The sequence below is a fragment of the Myotis daubentonii genome, chromosome X (genome assembly GCF_963259705.1).
Source record: "Myotis daubentonii chromosome X, mMyoDau2.1, whole genome shotgun sequence".
In the NCBI taxonomy this organism is placed as follows: Eukaryota; Metazoa; Chordata; class Mammalia; order Chiroptera; family Vespertilionidae; genus Myotis; species Myotis daubentonii.
The window spans coordinates 62,969,111-62,992,005 of NC_081861.1; the positions used below are offsets into that span (position 1 = coordinate 62,969,111).

A 22,895-nucleotide genomic window follows, 5' to 3' on the forward strand; every position below is an offset into this window, starting at 1 on the left:
GTCACCTGGAAAGGAAAGGGGAAATCGACAGCCAAGATGATGCTACATCTTCTCCAAAGCTATACCCTCTCAAGGAAAGGCTGCACTGGAAAGTTGAAAAGCAAGAGGCTGTATGATTTCTATGACTTCCCAGTCAGAATCTCTCCTCGCCACCTTGTTTGCATGCTCTATGTTAAAAGCCCGCAAGCTCTTTTTGTAAAGGGCCAGACGGTGAATATTTTTAGGCTTATGGGTCATATAGACTCCATCTCAACTACTCAGCACTGCTATTTTAGAGTGAAAGCAGCCACAGACAAGGCATAAATAGATGAGCACGGCTGTGTGCCAATACAACTTATTTACAAAGGCAGGGGGCAGGCTGGATGTGGGCCCTGGGTCACAGGATGGCTGGTCCCTGACCTTTCTCATGGGGGAGGCCATTACCACAGGATGCCCATCCGAAAAGCCAACATCATAAAGCTGGATTATGAGATCACAACAGACAGGTTAAGTTGTGGAATGTTCTTGATGGGAAAAAGATATTCTAGACCCAGGAAGAGTAGGCAGCCAAGCTCTTCCAGAGGTACAAGAAGGCTGCTTTTCCCCCAAATATCTCCCCGAGCAGCTAGCCACGCTGCAAGAAGTTCTTGTCAGTAGAATTGCTCTGCTGGAAGGCGTTATCCTGAATTTACAGGGCATGTATGTAGCACAGAGTGAGTGACACACGAGTACTGATTAGTTTATCAGATCAACTAGATGACAGCTAGCAGAGATCAAGGACCAGGACAAATGGAATCCAAGATGAACTGTCTTTGTAAATTCCTTATAATTTTTCATATATTTGGCACTAAAAATAGGCTTTTCTCCACTACATGCTTTGTTATATATGCCATCTTTTATCAGCTCTTCCTGTTTAGAAACTCATTTTGGAATATTAATGTCTATCGTCCAAAATAAGGCATCTGAGTTATCCTTGGGGAAGAAGCAAGCACTGAGGCTGAATTAGTATTTGTCTGAAGTACTCTTTTGCTCATGTTTGTCTTCTCTTGAAAAGGGACCGGTATTAATTAATAAGGACAAGAGCCATGGCTTTAGACATAATACTGGGAAAAGGATAGCCATTTTCTCATGAGCTTCCTCTTCTAGGTTTTGAATTTGACCTGTGTCTAAGAGCAATCAATGTGCCATGGCTCTAGGTATAGATCTCTGTATACCCTCCTTACGCCAGAAGACAATATTACAATGTTTCCACTGAAATGATAAAACCCTTGGCAAGACTCTCAAGTGGGACAGTGTTCATTTTTATTTCTCTACTACATAAGGATACACAATTTATGAAATAGTTTATGTGCAGATCATCTCACTGTAATTAGTGATATCTTCTAAAGAGGAAAACTCAGTGGTTCATGTATTTAAGGCAAAAGCTATAATGCCAAAATCTAAAGCTTAACTTAAAATACTGATTGTACAAGGAACTTTATAATTAATAGTAAACCTTTCAGACATTGTCATATGGCCATTCATTCTGCTTGACACATTTGAACATATAATATAATTTTCCTAATTATGTTTATAGTTTATTGTCTCACTTTCCCCATCACAAATTAAGCTCTATGAGGGCAGAGATTTTAGTAAACTAAACAGTCCCAGTGTTTAGAACAGGGTCTAATTTAGTGGGCACTTAATAAATATTTGGGGAATAAATTAACGAGAAAAAGCAGGCAAGCAAACTAGAAAAGCAGAGCTGTCCTAGATAAGTACATTCCAGCTAAAGACAGAAAACAAACAGGAAAGGATAACTTGAAAATAAACGAATAATGTTTTTTATTTACATTCCTATTCCCCAAGATTTTTTAAGCTACCTAAATGAATACCAGTATGCATTTCACGATACATCTTATTCATTTGTATTTTGCCAATTCATTTGTATTTTCCAATTCATTTGGAACTTTTGACAATTCAAACAATGCCAAGCAGCAATGTACTTTTGTGCTAGCTATTTCACAGAAACTGTTAGTTGCCTGCCTTAATACATCTCACATCAATTGCTGGCAGAGCCCTAGACTGGTTGCTGCTCACTCTGCACAGTCACATGCTCAGGGAAGGGGCCCAGCCCCAGCCCCAGGCCCAGGCCCAGGCCCAGCCCCAGGGGTGAACCATGATTGGTCTAAGATTCTCCTTGATTGTGATAGTTTGGAGACGGGAATGTGATCTAATCTGGACAACAGAATTGGAAGAAAATATCTGCCCAGGAGCTTCTGGAAACATTTTTCTGCTTGATAAAAAAAGCTTTTGTTACTTAGATATCATTATATTTGCATGTGATGCCTGGAACAATTGCAATCATTTTGCAACCATGAGCCAACATGCCAACATACTAAGCTACCGAATTAACCAGATCTGTTACTGCCTTACTTCCTACGATGCGTGAGAATAAAACCATATTCTCAAGCTAATTTTGGTTATACTTTCTGTGACTTGGAAGCCAAAAGCATCCTGATAGACTATGAGAAAGAGCATATGCCAAAACATGCTAGTGTACTTAAAAACAAAGTTAAAGCAATTATTTTCAGGGGCTCATAAAAATATCTGAACAATGATATCTACAGACACAAACAGCTATAGTAACAGTTATAAGCAAATTTGGCCTATATATTAAAATCTGCTACCTAAAGGGTTATCTAAAAATATATTTTGCCTAAATGATTCTCAAATATAAAAATAAGTATATTTCTATGAAAATATTATATGCTTTAGACTTGTAATGTAGTGTGAGTGAACAACCACATGATTATGATATATTAAAGAGACAATCTTAAATTGATTTTTTATTTATAAATCTTATTTTGTTGTTGTTAATCCTCACCTGAGGATATTTTTCCATTGATTTTTAGGGAGAGTAGAAGAGAGAGGGAAAGACAGAGAGAAACATCCATGTGAGAGAAACACATTGACTGGTTGCCTCCTGCATAAGCCCCGACCAGGGCCGGGCCAGGGAGGAGCCTGCGACCAAGGTATGTGTCCTTGACCTGAATCAAACCCAGGACTCTTTGGTCTGCAGGCCGATGCTCTATCAACTGAGTCAAACCAGCTAGGGCTAAATCTTGTATTTTAAACTAAGGCACCCACACATGGCCAAGTAGTTCCTGGTAGGTGCCATCTGATGAAGGAGGATGCCTTCTAACACTAAAGATAACCTTCAAAATAAAGATTCCAATTGGTTGGGGACATCAACCCTTATCTCCCATCTACAGATTTTATTGGTCCCTACAGTTATATCTATTATTTTATCCACATTTTAGTTAATCATCTGTCTTGCTCTTCCTAATCACTGTTGCATTTATGTCTCTAATGTATATGAAACTTTGGGTGTTTTTAACTCCTAGACTAAAGACAATTGAGCAGAAACAAATTATATGCTACTTCAAACTATTCCATGTCCAGTATATAAAAGTTTGGTTCTTTTGTGCACTATTAGTAAAATTTAAAAAATAATTTCAGGCAAACCATCATATTGAGTGACCTATTAATTTGAACACAGAATTCATAAGATCTTGAAGAATAATGAGCTTCAAAGATCTTCCATTTCAAAATGCCAGCATTTGAATGGATGTACATTCTTTTCCCTGGCTTTTCAAGAATACTGTGTAATCTCTGATTTTCCCACAAACCACATTATGAATATCAGGAAATTCTGATTATTGTGAGACTAAACACTTGCAGGGAATGCAATCAACTTGGGGTAGTGCACACACAATACAATATACAGATGATGTATTATAGAATTGTGCACCTGAAGCCTATTTTATTAACCAATGCAATCCCAATAAATTCAATTGAAAAGTTAAAAAAAAGAAAATCAAAACAGATATATAAGGAAAAATAGGGACTGTTTTATCAGGATTAGAACATCTTTCAGAGCTAAGGAAAAAACACACACATTTAAGAGACTGTATTCTACAACTTTGAAATTTGGTTCACAGAGAGAAAAACATCTCTACATATTTAGGACTCTGATTTTTAACTAATACTATTATCTTTGCTAAATCTTCTTTTTCTTTTTATATTGTCTAAAGTTTTACATATGTCTCCTTTTTCCCTAATTGACGCCCTCCCTGTTAAATCTTCTTGTGATTAAATTACAAACTTTTCTATAATTGACAGTTTCCAATTGTAAAGGTAAAAACAGTCTATTTGAGGTAAATGGTTCTTAAATCAAAATGTAGGGAGTGCCCCCCAAATGTATACACACACTTTGAATAATTACTTATAAAGGCACTATTTATTAAAACACATTTCATTTTCAAAATTGAGTTCTCAGCTGTTAAAGTGTGCATACATTTTGGGGGGACACCCTGTATACAGTAGAGTGCTTTATAGCAGAGTGCTTATAAAACACGAGTGTGAGTGGGACCAACTGGCAATTCACCAATTACCAATTTAAGGCCCCTTGCCACAGGGAAGTTTGGTAAAGAAAACAAAGAGAAGGCACGATGTCATTAGTCTATTTAGGTGGCTTCCAATAGTCAATTATGGTTGATCTCTTCCCACCCATCCACCCCCAACTTCCCTCTCAGATTGGACAGTCTGTTCTATGTTTCTATGTCTGTGTATAACCCACGGACACAGGCAATAGGGTGGTGGAGGCCTGAGGTGGGGAGTGAATGTGGGCTATAAGGGGTCAATGGGAGTAAAAAGGGGAAATATGTAATACTTTCAATGATAAAGATTTTTTTAAGAAGGCAATTATGGTTAGCCTGGTACCAAAGACCAGGTATTCAAGAAAAGGCATCATAAAATAAGTCAATTAACATTTTAATCGCAACTGAAGACATAATCTGTGGCACTATACACTAAATGCTGGTCATATCCACACAGGTATAAGGTACAAGGATTTTTACAGGTAAATATATATCTTAGGGATTAAATTTTCCGCAAGACTTTTATTCTTAAGAAAAACATATTTACCATCTAACTACATATGTGTATACACAGAGAAATGCCTGGTAGTTCATATGCCAAGGTATCAATTTTAATTACCTCTGTCTCGTAGAATTTCCATTGATTTTTTTCCCCTATGGTTTTCAATTTTTCTACAATTTATATGCATGATTTTAGAATTGTATACATCATTACAAACCAGGACATCTTTCAATGATATAGAAAATATTACCTTGTAGTGATCAAATTGATAACTGAAATTATCATTATAATATTAAATTGATGTGACATAGATGCATTAACTTCTCTAGTATAAATTTTGCATACTAATTAAAATCATCTCATATTTTTTACAAATGCATTTAAAAAAATCTTTAGCCGATAACTCTAAGCAGGTTTCTCAATCTTGGCATTTTGGACCATATATTTCTTTGCTATGGAGAGCTGTCCTGTACACTGTAATACGTTTAGCAGCATCCCGGGCTTCACCCACTAGATACTAGTAGCAATTCTTCATTGGTTGTTGACAACCAAAAATATCTCTAGATCTTGCCCAATGTCTACTAGGGGGCAAAATCACCCCTGGGTTAGAACCAGTGGCCTAAAGTAACACCAGACAAGTCAATCTCTAAGCAAGCAATTTACTTTGCCCTAGATCAGTGGTTCTCAACCTTGGCTGCACATTAGAATCACCTGGGAATCTTTTTAAAATCCTGATTTCTGGGCCTCATCCTCCGGAAATTCTGTTCCTTTGTTACTAATGTTGTGGCCCCACCCCATAACAAAGAAACAGAATTTCTGGAGGATGAGGCCCAGAAATCAGGATTTTAAAAAGATTCCCAGGTGATTCTAATGTGCAGCCAAGGTTGAGAACCACTGCCCTAGATAATCTGCATGGATTGGCCTATTGTGAAGGACAGCTGTCAGTCATAAGAAGTAACTGAAGCTAAGATACTGCTTATTCAAGCATATGGTGGACCCTCTTCAGATCATAATAATAACCTGAAAGCTGCTTCCCTGGCAATGAAAAAGCTGTTTCTCCACTTTGAATTCAGCATGGAAAACTAGGAAACATATGTTTACCACTAAACATAAAAACCAAATAAGGTGGGGGAAGAACAAAAAGGAAAGAACTCCTTTAAAGGTGAAAGGCCCCACAGTAGAAAAACAATGACTGGACCCAGTTCACATGCCACTTCCTCTTTAAAGCCTTCCTTAAATCCAGAAGAATAAATGCCTCTCTCCTCCATGCTCACAAGCTCTCTGTATATATGTAGCATATGTCTATCAGTATTTGTTCCTTTGACGGCCTTTCCCACAAGAATGTGAGCTCTGGAGGCCAACATTTTGATTTTTTTCATCTTTGATCATTTAATTCATTCACTGTTTTATTAATTTATTAAGTCATTCTTATATGTCCTTAGTGATTAGCACTGTGCTTGACCCAGAATAGACTAATTATAGTGTTGATCATGGAGGATATGAAGATAAACTCATTACATGGTAAAATGTGCTAGGATGGAGGTATGAAAGCATGCAGAAAAGTTTCTAGGTCAAAATGGAGACATTAGGGAGGGCTTCTTAGATGAAGTGACTTGAATAAGTTGGTAAAGCAACTAGAGAAGAAGGGAGGGTGAGGGGAGAGGCAGTGGGCACAGCAGGCAAAAGGAGCTCCCAGGGTAGGGCTCCAAGGAGAGTCCTGCCTCCTACTACCCTGTACAGGGGTTAGGGCAGTGATGGCGAACCTATGACACGTGTGTCAGAGGTGACACGCAAACTCATTTTTTTGGTTGATTTTTCTTTGTTAAATGGCATTTAAATATATAAAATAAATATCAAAAATATAAAACTATGGTTGCAAATATCAAAAAATGTCTATATGTGACACGGCACCAGAGTTAAGTTAGGGTTTTTCAAAATGCTGACACGCTGAGCTCAAAAGGTTCGCCATCACTGGGGTAGGGCATCTTTTCTGATAAAAGATTGATCAGCAAATGGACAAACAAATGAGGATGAAGCAGAATGAAGAAAATCTCAGCAAGCTGAGAGGGTGGTACTGGTAGCACTGGCCTCTGTGATCTCCCTGCTCAGGTTGTAACAGGCAGGTTTGGATAAAAATCAATAGCTTTGGCCAATCTCAAGGCCACTGGGAAAGGTTGGCTTGTATACCCTACTGCTTATCTTCTAATTTTCCGACTTCCTGGGGTTTGGAGATAATTCAATAACAACTTATTTATAGGGAACACTTCCTTCCTTGAAAAATCCTATCTAAGGTATTGTTGCTAGAACTAAAGATATTGCATTTTGTTTCCTGGTTCCAGCTCTTACTAGACCTTAATAAGAAAGTAGGCATTGAAGTGATTTTGTTAATATTTTCGGTGTTAACTATTACATTGCCAGCTATTTATTTATTTATTTATTTAGAAAACACCTTTCAGACAATTATATTAAACTAGAGGCCCGGTGCACAAAATTTGTGCACGGAGGGGGGGGGCATTCTCTCAGCCCAGCCTGCACCCTCTCCAATTGGGGACCCCTTGAGGACACCCCAGACTGCTGGTTTAGGCTTGATCCCTGTTGGACATTCCTTTCACAATCTGGGACTGCTGGCTCCTAACGGCTCACTTGTCTGCCTGCCTGATCACCCCTAACTGCCCTCCCCTGCTGGCCTGGTTGCCCCCAACTGCCCTCCCCTGCAGGCCTGATCTCACCCCCAACTGCCCACCTCTGCTGGCCAATTTGGTTCTGATTGGTCGGCTTCTATGCATCAAAAGCTCTACCTCCTAGACACTCACTGACTCCCCACAGCACCCAGATTTGGTTCTGATTGGTCAGTTCCTATGCCAGTCAACATCAAAAGCTCCACCTTCTAGGCAGCCATTGGTTCTTCACAGCACCCACATTTGGTTCTGATTGGTTGGTTCCTATGCCAGTCAGCGTCAAAAGTTCTGCCTCCTAGACAGCCATTGGTTCTTCACAGCACCCATATTTGGTTCTGATTGGTCAGTGTCTATGCCAGTGAGCATCAAAAGCTCTGCCTCCTAGGCAGCCATTGGCTCTTCACAGCACCCACATTTGGTTCTGATTGGTTGGTTCCTATGCCAGTCAGCATCTCCGGGCCTGTCTCTGGGCCTGATCAGAGAGGGCAGAGAAAGAAAGGCCCTGCTGCTGGCGAAGTTCAGGAAGAAAGAGGGAGAGAAAGAGAGAGGCAAGTTCTGATCAACAGCTGCCACTGAGGCTGCAGATCAGACCCTGCCTCTCTCTCTGGGTCTCAGACCCCTGGGCAGTCAGTGCTGGGTCGCCATGGCAAACCAGCACTGACTGAAGGACTTCTGGGTTGGTCAGCCTTTGGTTGTGATTGGTCATTACAACCCTGGCCTTTTATATATTAGAAATGTACAGGCCAATTAAAAAGAAAGTAGTTTGCTGGAAATTATCTAGCGCCTCACTATTGAACACAAAATTGTCATATATTTTCATTCTTTTATTTTTTATCATATACTAGTGGCCCAGTGCATGAAATTCATGCATGGAGGCAGGGGTGTCTCTCAGCCAGGCCCTCACCCTCTCCAATCTGGGATGTCTCTCTCACAATCCGGGACCACTGGCTCCTAACTGCTCACATGCCTGCCTACCTGACCTTACCTGCCCCCCCATTGGCCTGCTTGCCCCCAACTGCCCTCCCCTCCTGGCCTGATTGCCCTTAACTGCTTCTGCCTTGGTCCTGCCACCATGGCTTTGTCCGGAAGGACATCTGGAAGGTCTCCCAGTCTAATTAGCATATTACCCTTTTATTAGTATAGATATTTAAAGAGCAATATTCAGCTTGCCATAAACAATTCTGACAACTTTTAGATCTATTTTTAGAAACATTTATGATACTTTACAATTTTATAATATTAACCTAAAATGTATACATAGTTTAAAACTCTTTACTAGTATACCAGTAGGCATTCCTATCATATTGGCAATTTGGGTTTTCTTTAAACCATGTATGCCATTATTACATATTCTTTTAGTTCCTTACAATATTTAGCTTTTTTAGACAAGGAACAATAGTGTCAGAAAAATAGGACATCTACTTGTGACCCAAAGTAAACAGAATACAAGAGTTGATAGGTGACATCTTTTTCTCCAGAAGAATCCAATGATGTCTATATAATACAGTAAAGTCTGTTCTCTGGCACAGCTTGGGAATGAGGCATTCTGGTCCAATATTCTGCTTAATAGACTTACCCTATATTTTTCATGGATTGCCTATTTTTCAAAGAGTTGCAATAGATCAAAATAAACCTAAGGCTATATAGCCTAGGTGGTCCCAGTTGAGCTCAAAGGGAAGTGTGTGTGTGTGTGTGTGTGTGTGTGTGTGTGTGTGTGTGTGTGTGTGATTAAGTAGAGGGAGTTGGTGGGCCCTTAGGGGTTCTATTTGCATGAAAGGATTTAGGCTGGTATTTTATTTATCCCTGGCTTCTAGGAAAAAGAAGATGCATGCCTCGGTGCCTAAACAAATTAGAGGAAGGGGAGCAGTGGTGGGGTTTATGGTCTTAGGATCCCCTGCAGGTCTCTAGGACTTGAAAAAAGGAACATTTTTTCAGCCTCCCAGGAGAAAGGGATCAGGGATAAGGGAGATGAACTGTTTTTATGAAGGGTCCTGTGAATCATGGCTCCTTCTGCACTGTGTATAACCCATTATGTACTGTGAGGGTTGGTGGCAAAATTGAAGCAGTAGGAGGCTGCAACCTCAGCCCAGGCGTAGTTGCTTCCACTGAGGGCCAAGCAAGCAAGTTTGTTGGCAAAAGGCATTCAGCAAAGGGGAGCTGGAGCAATGAAGGGACAGGAAGGCAGGGCTTTGTCTGTTTTTGTTCAATGTTATATTCTCATCACCCTAGAATAACAGGCACTCAAATTCTTGTGGGAAAATATCAGGAGGTGACTGATATTTTTATAGTTGACACGCTTTGGAGCCCACAGGAGAGGACTTCAGATGTACTTCTGGGAGTTGACACTTTGCAGGAGCTTGAGTCCAGCCAGGGAGGGTAGAGGAGAGATAATTTGGGACATTTGGATTATTGCTATCACAGGTGATGAGACCTGGAGACATTTAACTTATAAATAAAACTATACTATTCAAGAGGCACAGCAGGGTCTTTGCAGTTTCTCCTGGGCATTATCATAATATTACCATTTCATTGGCAAAGCAGAGATGTGTCCATTTATGAGGCATCTAATAGAGATTTTGGATGATGGAATTCTAGATAACAGAGTTTATATGATTGGTTAAGTCTCTTTGTTAAAGAATATATTTGGTTTCTTATGTGTGTCCACACTTTTTATAATATTGCACTAAGGTTTCCTTTAAATGTTAAGTGCTTTGTGAATTGAAGGTTTAAAATGTGTCAAAATAACTTCGTCTTCTTGGATCAGGAATTACATATGCAATCTTTTGATGCAAAAATTCATCCTAATTTCTTTAAAAGCAAACTGCGTTTAATGAATGAAGAAAATGTTCTGTATATTATCATTTTAGTCTTTTGAGTCTAACTAAATGCAGATGCTCACTTTGGCTTTCCAATTATTGTTTGATTTGGACATGATTGAGGCCTTATAAAGAGGAAGATGGCTACAGGGAGATGCGAGTGTCTCAAAATTAAGTATCTCCATAAGCCAACACAAGGAGCTCTCAGACTAGTTTCGATTTTAAAAGAACAATTACTTAAGATGGAAGGAAGCACATCGCTGAGAATTAAAGTGACCTCGCTTGTCATAACTCCCCATGCCATACTAGCTAGGGGAGCAGTTAAGGCATAGTGACAATCACACATTTGCTTCGGAGACTTCATTTAATTTTGATACTGCACTCTCAAAGTTTCTCTCTATTCTAAGAGGCTCCAGTCCTCTTGGGCACTTGCTGTCATGTTGTTCTGTGGCTTCCACTTTCCATACCTGACTTGTCCCAGTCTGGGAGGAGAGCCCATGCGAAGTGATTATGGCTCATTCAACCAACCTCAGATGGTCTGGCCTTTAAGTAACCACAGTTCTTTTGATTTTGTAAACCACTTTAATTTTAAACAGTTTAGATTTTATCCTGAGGCCACAGGGAAGTCATTAAAGAATTTTAAGTCATGGAATTAAGGCTATTTTGTCAGTTTTTTTCTTTAATTGTTTTAAATTTATTAGAGTATTATAGATGTCCCCCATTTCTCCCCTCTACCCAGCCCCCTGCCACACCCCAGGCCTTCACCTCTCTATTGACTGTGCCCATGGGCTATGTATATATGCATACAAGTTCTTTGGTTGATCTCACTCTGACTATAAAAGGTGGTGAATGGATCCCAAATTAGAAATGGTCAGAGAAGTGGACACAGATACCAGTCAGAACATTGTTGTAATAGTCCAGCTAAGAGATGGAGGCCCAGAACTGAAATCGCATCTGTGGCTTGCAGGAAATGGATGGATTGAAAGGGTACTCAGGAGGTAGAAGCAGCAAGACTGGAACAATGGAATAAAATGCCGTGATTTATAGATACCACTTAGTCTCCTAACACTGTCACTTTAATGGTCCTCTAAGAGCTGTTCAAAAATTGTTAAAGAAAAGTCCTGATTAAAAAAATATTAAAGTTTATCAAATGAACAGTAGCAGATACCTATTTAGTTGAGGGGAAAACTTCAAGCATGACTAATAGTAATGATAACATGTTCTTCTTTAGTTATGTCAATGAATCTAATTCTATAAAGCCTTTTTCCTATATTTCTAGTGTATGAGATATAGAATGAGAACATACACACAAGAAATATTTATTGAGTGCCTAGGTAACATATTATTCTTTAAATACAAAACAAAAACACACAGAATCAGCAGGAAACTGATGGATTTAAAACAGAAAAAAAATTTCTATAATTTATTTGGAGCTATGAAAGTTATTAAAACACAATACTTGCCTTGAACACTATCTCAAAAGCTGAAATTAATTTTTATGCGTAAGAAAGAGACTGCATGGTGGCAAAACACAGAAGGTTCACTGATTCGAATATTCTATTCAAAATATCTCAAAAGAAGAAAGATTGTGCAGTCAACTATTTGAACTAGTAGAATGACTAAAGCATAAAGAAGAATAGCAAAAAAGATGTCTAGACATTACATAAATATGGAATTTTATTTCCTTCCACAAAATATTCAATCTAAATTTAGGGATTCTTAATTAATCTTGCTTATATTATAAGTAGTGTTTTCAACTCTGATGATCTCAGAGAAGCTAACTGGAAAGAGAGACTTAACTCTGAATTGAGAAATATTTCCAATTACATATATCTTCATGCCAATATATGGGACATTCATCTTGAATATCTTTCATATCCTCATTAGTTGAATAATATTAATCATGTGAATAAAGAATAGAACAGCAGCTCATGGAGATTACCCAATCTTGCTTTCATTAATTTGAATGTGATTATTTTGAAAAAGGTCTTAAATCTGTAATGTCAATCCACTATTTAATTTCATTTCCCCCATCCTTTCAAGGATATCTCTTTGAGGAAGATGTTTTTGTATGTGCATTTTGTTTATGCTACACATGCCAAATAGATCTTCTAAAATGAAACTCTGAGCTCATTTGGAAGTAATTTTTGGTAGCACATGAATCAGAACGCTTATTATTTTCTTCTCAGCACTACCGGTATTTTATTGCTTCCATCTATAGTCCAATATGCTTTTAGCGCTAAGACCCCTGAGGCCAAACACACAAAGCACTAAGAAAATGGGAACTTCTGGCGATTACAATTTTTGTCTCTCTTTCAGGGGTTTTCCCTCCACTGGGAGAATGAAATCACTTTAAGCTCACTACGAAACAGGAACATGGTGGGCACAAATGATTGACTGAAGTTGGTGATGTTGATTTAGGAGTGTTCGGCTTATAGGTCAGGTGTAAAACCCTTAAATCTGCTTGTCAAAGTCTGCTTGTCAAATTGCTATGGATTTTTCCAGACTCTGCCCAAATGTCACTTTCTCTATGAAGGCTTCCCTGGCCAACTCAGGAAAGGTTAGGCAGTTCCTCCTTAGTATTATTATAGTGCCCTGACATATTCCTATGGCAGCACCTATCAAATTATATTGCATTTACTTGTCTGTCTCCCTCTATGTAGAGAGACTATTCTCTTCTTTTTATCTCTAAACTAAAGCACTACCAAAATCAAGTTAGTCCTCAATATTTAATAACCGAATGAATGGATAAAGAATGGCCAATAATACTCTTCATCTGCATAGCATGGGCTGCATGGTGTTTTCACACAGTGGTGAGGAAGGCATGGCAGGAATTATCATTCATATTTTGCAGGTGAGGAAACCAATACCCAGAGAGGTTATATGACCAACCCAAGTTCAAAACAGCTGATTAACTGCACGCCTAGTTCTTATGTGAGCCAGTCGATAAATATTTGTAGACAGAAGTGATAGCAGTAGTATTCTGTCAGAGAGATGGCAATGGCTGGCCAGGACACAGGGTAGCAGTTGGTTACCTGTTTTGAAAGCTTCAATCTCAATCTTAGCAGGTTCTTAAGAAGTTAAATGCACACAAAACCAGACTTCAGAATGTCAACTTATTCACAATGAGAATGATCTATGACAAATTATTTCCTTGTACTCAAGCTGCATGCAAAGTGAAGCCAGTACATATACATACTTGACTCTCTCGCTGAAATTCCAACCATGACTCATAGACTAATAAAGAAGATAAAGTTCTTAGAGGTCAGAAGTATAATCCCTTCTTATACTAAATGAATAAACAAATAAATAAACAAATAGCTAGATAAGATAAACGACTAATCTACAGTCACATAGCTTGTTACTTACAGCATAAGGACACAGAATCAGGTCTTCTTAACAATGATATCCTTACATTTTTAAAATAAGTTATGATTGAGAAGTACTACAACTATAATTCTTAGCAAGTCTTCTAAGCATCTTTCTAATATGACTAAACAGGCTATCACACAGAAATTGTCCTTCATCAAATGCTGCAACATGGGAGAAGTACCCCAAATTCTACTCTGTGTCTGTATATTGGAGAGGTGTGGGGGGAGGGGACACAGACATTGTTTTAAGATTCATGTTAAGACAAGGCACATGGCATTGATGCTATAAAAACAATCCATTGGACTTTTCAATGTGTCAACTTTTCTAGTCCCCATTCCTTTCAACATGCTTTGTTTTTCTTTTTGAAAATAATCTAGGTAGATATAACCTCGGTGTGCACATGTCCATGTCAAATTTATGACTTTTAAGTTTTGAAAATAGTTTAATTACTCATTACCAGTAGAACACATTTTACTACTTATTGGCCAGCTAAAAAGTAAAAAAAAAAATAAAAAAAAGTGTGTCTATTAAGGGGCAAAGACCAAATGTCAAAATAAGCTAATATTCTTAGCAAAAAAGGAAGACAAATTATCATATCTATAAAATTTTTTTGGGTCAGGGCGCATGTGGGAGGCAACCAATAGATGTGTCTCTTTCACATCAATGTTTCTCTCTCTTCCCATCCTCCCTCCCTTGCACTCTTTCCAGAAATCAATGGAAAAAATGTCCCAGGGGTAAGGATTTACAAAAAAGTTTTTGGTTTAGTTTCCATTACCAAAGGTGGGGTGTGCTCTGGGTCATATGCCTTAAGGCAGTAGATGCACGCAAATGCTTTTCACAAACATATATCTCACAGTTTGTACAAAACACACTCAAATCAAACGATTTCACCATGAATTAAGAGAGCTAGCCTTATTTAGCAAATAACTGCTTTGGAGATAGAAACATATCTTGAACTGCAATAATTAGTTTGCTAATTGGTCTTAATGCTGGGATAATTGCTAGAATTCTTTCTTTAAAATAGATGGACCTTTGCCTTTTTGATATCAACTATTGTGCATAACTTTCTTTTCTATCATAACCACAGTCTGTATTCTTCTACTCCTTGGCTGGATGCAGAGAAGTAGTTCCATAGCATTTATACAGCAAAGCTTTTGTTTTCCTCTAACATTGTAACTGCACCCTGATTGCCTCCCCTTCAATTAATGCTAATATTTACTGTTACCCCAAGAATTACAGTTTGAAACAAGAGCCCATATTCTGGAAGAAACTTTAGGCATTCAAGGTCATTTACACAGTCCAATTTGGAATCAGTCATCTAGACTATAAAAGAAACTTGTTCATCAATTACATCATTTTAATGTATTAACTGAATGATTATTTTAGATATGAGTTTTAAGCTATATCAAATGATAATATTATGCCTTATAAAAATCAGGGTCATTTCCGTACCTATTCATTTATTTTCTACTAGAGGCCCGGTGCATGAAAATTTGTGCACTTGGGGGGTGGGAGACGTCCCTCAGCCCAGCCTGCGCCCTTGTGTAGTCCGGGACCCCTCTGGGGATGTCTGCCTGCCAGCTTAGGCCCACTCAAGCCGGCAGTCGGACATCCCTCTCACAGTCTGTGAGCCCTCACTCCTCGCCGCCCACCTGATCGCTGCTCCTTACTGTTCAGTTCGCTGCTCCTTAGCGCTGCCTTGGAAGCGGGAGAGGCTCTTGCCACCGCTGCTGTGCTCTCCTGGCTTCTGGCTGAGCAGCACTCCCCCTATTGGAGTGCACTGACCACCAGGGGCAGCTCCTCTGTTGAGCGTCTGCCCCCTGGTGGTCAGTGTGTGTCATAGCAACTGGTCGTTCCACCATTTGGTCAATTTGCATATTATCCTTTTATTATATAAGATAAAATTTCAGGAGAAAAATTCCCATGTATACCTAAAGTTTAAGATAATTCATGCAGTTCTCCATTACACATTAAGCCAGCCAACAATTTTCATCTATGCCACAGGTATAAAATATCTATCAATTTCTGCTAAAGGGCTATAACATGAAATCAATATGGTCAATAGTTATATGAAATGCCAATAGAAGAAATTATTTAAAAACAAAAGCATCAGGCCTTGCAATGCTTCAAGATATATTACTCACCAGAAACAAAGTTCGGAAGTTGTTGAGGTCACCAAAAAACTCTTCTATGCTCACTGTCTTAGAGTCAAAAATAAAGTAGTCTCCAAGATTCTCATAGAGCTTGACCATGTTGCTGTGCATGGTGGACAGTTTGTCATACTGCTCTCTGGCGATCTTTGTAAAGCTGTAGGGTTCTGTTAAGGAATATGATCCAATAGTACCTCAAAGGCAATCATTAGATGTTAAGATTGAATTATACCATCATTTCTATAAATACTTATGTATTAGTTTGCTAGGGTTGCCATGATAAAATGCCACAGTCTGGGCAGCATAAACTACAGAAATCTGTTTTCTCACATCTCTGGAGGCTGGAAGTCCAATATCAAGATGTTGGCAAGTTTGATTTCTTCTGTGGCCTCACTTCTTGGCTTGTTGTAGATGGTGATCTTCTTGCTGTGTCCTCACACAGTGGTCCTTCTGTGTTGTCTGTGTCCTAATCTCCTCTTCTTATGAGGACAGCAGTCACAGGGGCACCCCCTTAGAACGGCATTTGAACAAAATCTCCTCTTTAAAGGCCTTATCTCCAAACAGTCACATTCTGAGGTTCTGGTGGTTAGGGCTTCAGCATATGATTTCTGGGCAGATCCAATTCAGTCCATAAGCAGTTGCTGTTGTCATTATATTGGTTAATGAGTTTTGAAACTATAAATTATATTTAATGTATAACCGTGCTGAACATGTTTGCTAAATCAAAATACATATCCACAAACTACGTCATATTTTTTATGAACAGCATACAGTAGAAATAAGCAACAACAAAAAACTTAGAAAGTATAGATTCACCATTCTTAATGCACATTTCCATATAGATAGCAAATTCTATATAAGATTGTTATATGTAACCGTGTGTGTGTGTGTGTGTGTGTGTGTGTGTGTGTGTGTGTGTGTCCCTCATGAGGAGTGGAAGGGAGAGGGAGAGGGAGCAAGCAAGAGACAGTGAGAGAGATTCTGCTGTAGTTCTATAACCTTAACCACTCCAAGGGCTTATTAAAAGCCAGATTGCTGTTTGCTGAGCCTGAGCCCAGGGGCCTGAGCATTATAATCTCTAACAAGTTCCCAGGTGACGCTGAGGCTGCCAGTCCAGGATTACACTCTCAGCAGTACACTCCACAAAAGCTACTTATTCAGAAATTAATTACATCATTGTTTTACAAATGTTATCAAAAAGTAATAACAACCACCAGTATCAAAGCATTAAATAAACCATATATTTAACGGTGTCCAACTAAAGGTATCTCATTATACCTAAATTTATACTTATAAAAATAAATTATAATACTATTTTCCTGATTATAGTAGGTATATTTATAGAAAACTCTCTCTTTAGAAGACTTAGAAATATAAAAGCTTAAATAAGTAAGCAAATTTTCAACAAACAGAAGCAAATACTGTGAACATGTTGGAGCACTTCCTTTGAATTTTTTTTTAATATATATATTTTATTGATTTTTTACAGAGAGGAAGGGAGAGGGATAGAGAGTTAGAAACATTGATTAGCTGCCTCCTGCACACCCCCTACTGGGGATGTACCTGCAACCAAGGTACATGCCCTTGACCGGAATCGAACCTGGGACCCTTGAGTTCGCAGGCCTACGCTCTATCCACTGAGCCAAACCAGTTAGGGCTCCTTTGAATGTTAACGGATAAGAATGCTTCAGAGAAAGGTAAGCACGCTAGCCCTGAATAATACAGGAAACCAAGTCCACCTTCTAAAATTCTAGTTAAATCTATAAAAAATCAATAGTGAAACAGAAGTTAAGATGTTTCTAAATAGAAAGGGAACAGACTTAGCATTGTAAAAGAAGAACAGCACAGTTTGGGGGCATGTGATTTTAAGATCCACCACAGTATATTAATATTTTGTATCTGTATTATGTTATCAGATACTGATAATTGTGTCTTGAAATACTTGATTTTATACGATTTTCTGAAATTTTCAGTGTGTTTTATTATAACCTGGGGCCAAATTTATTTTCCATGGGAACAGAGCTCTAGTTGTACAATGGAAGTCAATGGGGAAATCAGACCATTTCTGGTAAATTACTTTGCAGCTGACACTTAGGGAACACAACATGATTTAAAAAGTGAGATGACCCCTACCCATGTTCTTTCTTATGCTACCTAAGTATTAGCATTCACATTGGCAACTCAATAACCTCATCTGTGCTAAGTGACATTAAATCTTTTAACCCTCAAGTCCAATGGACCTGAAAGAATACATTTCTGACTTAATCTAATTTTTTTTAAAAAAATGTTATCAACAAAGGGTTATAGGTACTGCTATATACATATTCTGGTTTCCCCTCTGAGAATATCACCATATATTTATATTTTTATTTTTAAGAAAGTATTAAACTATTTAAGAGTTGCAGAAATAAGACAATACTCTTCATTTCTTAGCACAGAATGAAAGTTAGATACTTGTTCTCTAGTCTATCTTCCCTAAATAAAATCGACCCACGCCAGAGACTTTCTACACAGAAACACTTTGCAAAGGTCACTTACTTGTACTCTATTTGCAATGCAAAGTACAAAACTATATATTTCAGAAGGCTCAACATCTGTACAACACCAAGCACAAGTAAAAGATAAAAAAGGCAAAGTAGTGCATGTTTCCCATTTATCATAACATAATTTTTCACCAGCTAAAATATGTCTATGTAGTGATATACAATTTCATAAATCTGTTCTCCTAGAACAAAAACTGATTTCAGAAATTCTGTCTGTGAACCAAAGTGAGACAATTTGAAAAATTCTAGGAATGCTTTATCTTATAAATAACAAATGGAAAACAGCCCAATTTGCAAGTCCTTTACTTATCCTCAAACTGATTACTTTGTAGTAGTAAAAGGGAGAACCAACATGAGTCAGTATGGAAACCATTTGTAATTGCAACTATGTCACCACATCCCACCTGGGACAGGAGGAGAAAAAGAACTAGATACCATTCCTTTCATCCCTTATGTCAGTAAGGAAAGTGGTTTGTTTTGTTTTGTATGTATGTATGTATGTATGTATGTATTTATTTATTTATTTATGAGCAGCTACTAAATAGAAAATCCTGGTTAGTACTATGCTAAGCATCATGATGGATACAATGATCATTAAAGCCTAATCCAGATTCTGAAGTGGTTTATAATCTAATATTGCAAATAATTCCACCATCAACAATTTGCTTTTGTATAGGACTTTATTATTTAAGATATATTTTTCCTTCCATTATGTCCCATATTTTTATAATTTGTAATAATACATATTTTATTAATTTTTTACAGAGAGGAAGGGAGAGGGATAGAGAGTTAGAAACATTGATGAGAGAGAAACATCGATCAGCTGCCTCCTGCATACCCTTTACTGGGGATGTGCCTGCAACCAAGGTACATGCCCTGGATTGGAATCGAACCCGGGACCCTTCAGTCCGCAGGCTGACCCTCTATCCACTGAGCCAAACTGGTTAGGGCTATGTCCCATATTCTTGATAACAACAGTGGTAGGCAGTCAGACAGATATGAGCAGAGCAAGGACAACAGGCCAGGTACTGAAGGTCACCAGGGCAGAGAGCCCCAGGTGCCTAGCAACGGACAAAACTGGGAAAACAAGGATCTCTCTTCCAGGGTAACCTTTCCTCCTCTAGCATATCTCTTGTCATAGGCTTCAGACCCTCCCCTGACCTTTCCTCCCCTGGCACATTGCTAGTCATGAGAGTTAGACTCTGTTAGAGGGGAACCAAATGAGGGGGGCAGAGAATAGCCCTTAAGCATTAAGTCCCCAGGACAATGAGATTCTGGCCCGCATCTAATACATCTAGGCCTCAGTGGTATTTCAGCACCAAGCCTGGAAAAGCAGCAAAATCAAACAAGCAACTATGGCTGCCTCAGGACCAACTGCATTAAATACTGACCTCTTGCCCTGGCACCAACCAATCAGTAGAGACCATGACCCTGAGAGGACACCAGGAAAGGTGATGAATATTCTATTGGAAACCTCCCTTGAGATTTCAAGATAAATACCCTCAAGATGGAGGAACCTCTTTGGTTCTCTCTATGGAGCACAACAGGGCCTTTCCCCACCACCTCCCTGGAGGGGTGTTTCCTTGCCTTTTCTCCTAAGCTCCAAGGGACCTTCCTTTGCCCCTATAACTTGTTTCCTGAGCCCATTTATTCTATGATTCACTTCTTCTACCTCTGTGACTTTCTAAATAAACTTTCTCTTATAGTTTGAGTCTTGACTCTGAATTCTTTCTTACGCAGAACTCAAGTACCAAGGTTCCTGAATCAAGGTCCGGTCTAACACTTGGTGCCGTTTTGCTGCCAGCACAACCTTATCAAAGAGGCAGAAAAATACCACTATTCACATTTTAGCATTGTGGAAACTGGGTAAACAGCACTCACCCATCTAGAGTTAGAATGTAGTGAAGTGTTGTAGAATATACCATACCAAATTATGCCTCTTTGGCATAGAGTATTTTGAGCTGATAGAGAAACAGCAGAGACAGGAAAATTTCCAAAAAGAGTAAAAGTTATCCTTTTGACAGGAAGATATATATATATATATATATATATATATATATATATATATATATATATATATATATATATAAATAAATAAATAAAGGAAATCTCCATTTGTCATCCATTTGTCAGGGTGTCTCCCTTTCTGTAGGAGGAAGAGAAAGGATGAATCAATGGCTAAAGAAAATGTGATACACATATGAGATGTGGTCTTATATATAGTATACATATAGTGTATATATATGTATAGTATATATATGTATATGTACATGCAATAGAATACTACTCAGTCATCAAGAAGAATGAAATTAGTCAGAGAAAGACTATTAATGTATGATTTCACTTATATGTGAAATCTAAAAACAAAATAAATGAACAAACAAAACTCACAGATACAGAGAACAGATTAGTAGTTACCAAGGGGATGGGGGATGGGATTGGATGAAATGGGTAAAGGGGATCAAGAGGTACAAACTTCCATATATAATATAAAAAGATCATGGGGATGTAATGTATAACATGGTGACTATAGTCCATAATACTATATTGTAACTTTGAAAGTTGCTAAGAAAGTAAATCTTAAAAGTTCTCATAACAAGAAAATATGTGTAACTCTGTATGGTGACAGATGGTGTCTGGACTTATGGTGATTGCTTTGCAGTGTATACATAGTACACCTGAAACTAATATAGTGTTATATGTCAATTAATCTCAATTTTAAAAAATTCAATCTGAAGTAGCTGTAATTCATCCAGAGGCATATACTCAAATAGAAGGTTAATTATTTTGTTTGTCCTTTTAGGTGTATTATATATTGTTTTTGACTATTTTTGGTAACTGTACATGCCTGTCCATAAATTGGTTGAAGGTAGGTGTAACCCTTGTCCTCTAACTGGTAAAATAGCTGATGGGGCTCAGAATGTGCGACCCTGAAATATGGCACTGTGGCATACAGAATATTTTAAGCTGAAGGAGTATGAGGAAACGGAAGAAGCAGGAAAGTCACTCTTGACCTTTTCTTGACCCTTCCCTCATCTGAGAGGCGGCTTCCTGGTATGGGGGAAAAGGACCATCCTGATGCCCTTTTGGAGGGACACCCAGAAGAATCCAAAGGAACAGACCTTGCAAAGTTCACCCCAGTTTACTACACTTACCTCCTCTTCTTTGACCTACCATATCTTTCCATGACTTTCCACTCTTTATCAACCCTAGCATAAAAATACACAGGCTTAACAATTTCTTTGGGTCTTTATTTCCTAATAAAGACTGCCATGTTGCGTGAAGGTTATATTCAATAAATTTGTATGTTTTTCTCCTGTTAATCTATCTTTGTCAGGTTAATTTTTAGGCCCAACTAGGGATCCTAAGAGGGTTGAGGAAAACTTTTTCCTCTCCTACAAAGTATTACTTCAAATACTAGGCAGAGAAAACTTTATCACTGTACTTCATTTTGATGTAAAGAATAATTGTTATATGTATCTCACAGCAAATTGAATGAGATCAGTTTTACAATTTCTCATCTTTGTAGGTAGTACATTAGTTATGACTTTAATAAAACCTTGAAATTTTAAATATCATTACTGCTGGATTATTAAGAACATGGAAAGAAAAATCAACTTGAGATCCACTTAACCTTCACACAAGTGTTAGTTAGCAACATGGCATAATTATTCATTTAAATAAAAGGAAGTCACAAATATATAATTTATTAAAGAATACAGATAGCATTTCCTCTTTCCATAACCTCCCAGAAAAGATTTCTCTCAGTGCTAAAAATAAAATAGTAAATTTTCCTTTTAAGTTGTAAATGTCATTTTAGTAAAAAGTTATTCATATTTCAAAAAATTTACCTTAATAGTAGGGCATATTGAAGTAGTTGAAATTTACTTCCAAATCATACATTATGTTATGAGTTGACAAGTATTTTAAAATGTGAAACAATAACAAGGACAATATCGACTTCATATATTAACTAGAGGCCTGGTGCATGAAATTCATGCACTAGGGGTGGTGTCCCTCAGCCCAGCCTGCACCCTCTCCAATCTGGAACCCCTCGGGGGATGTCCGACTGCTGGTTTAGGCCTGATACTGCCCTCCTCTGCAAGCCTGATCTTGCCCCCAACTGCCCTCCCTTGCCAGCCTGATCGCCCCAACTGCCCTTCCCTGCCAGCCTGATCACCCCTAACTGCCTCTGCCTGATTGATCACCCCTAACTGCCCTCCTCTGCCAGCCTGATCTTGCTCCCAACTGCCCTTCCCTGCAGACCTGATCTCTCCTCCAACTGCTCTCCTCTGCTGGCCAATTTGGTTCTGATTGGTCGGTTTCTATGTCAGTCAACGTCAAAAGCTCCGCCTCCTAAGCAGCCATTGGCTCCTCAAGTTGACCCAGATTTGGTTCTGACTGGTTGGTTTCTATGCCAGTCAGCATCTCTGG

At 38.4% G+C, this 22,895-nt stretch overlaps 1 protein-coding gene across 5 annotated transcripts in view; it reads right to left on the minus strand.

The window, feature by feature from the left end:
- The window catches only part of DIAPH2 (diaphanous related formin 2), a 936,081-nt gene that overhangs the window by 219,483 nt on the left and 693,703 nt on the right, over positions 1-22,895 (minus strand). For all 5 annotated transcript variants that reach the window (XM_059679396.1, XM_059679395.1, XM_059679394.1 and 2 more), the window contains one exon: positions 15,913-16,076. In XM_059679396.1, the coding sequence (XP_059535379.1) occupies positions 15,913-16,076 (164 nt within the window). The remainder of the gene's footprint in view (positions 1-15,912; positions 16,077-22,895) is intronic.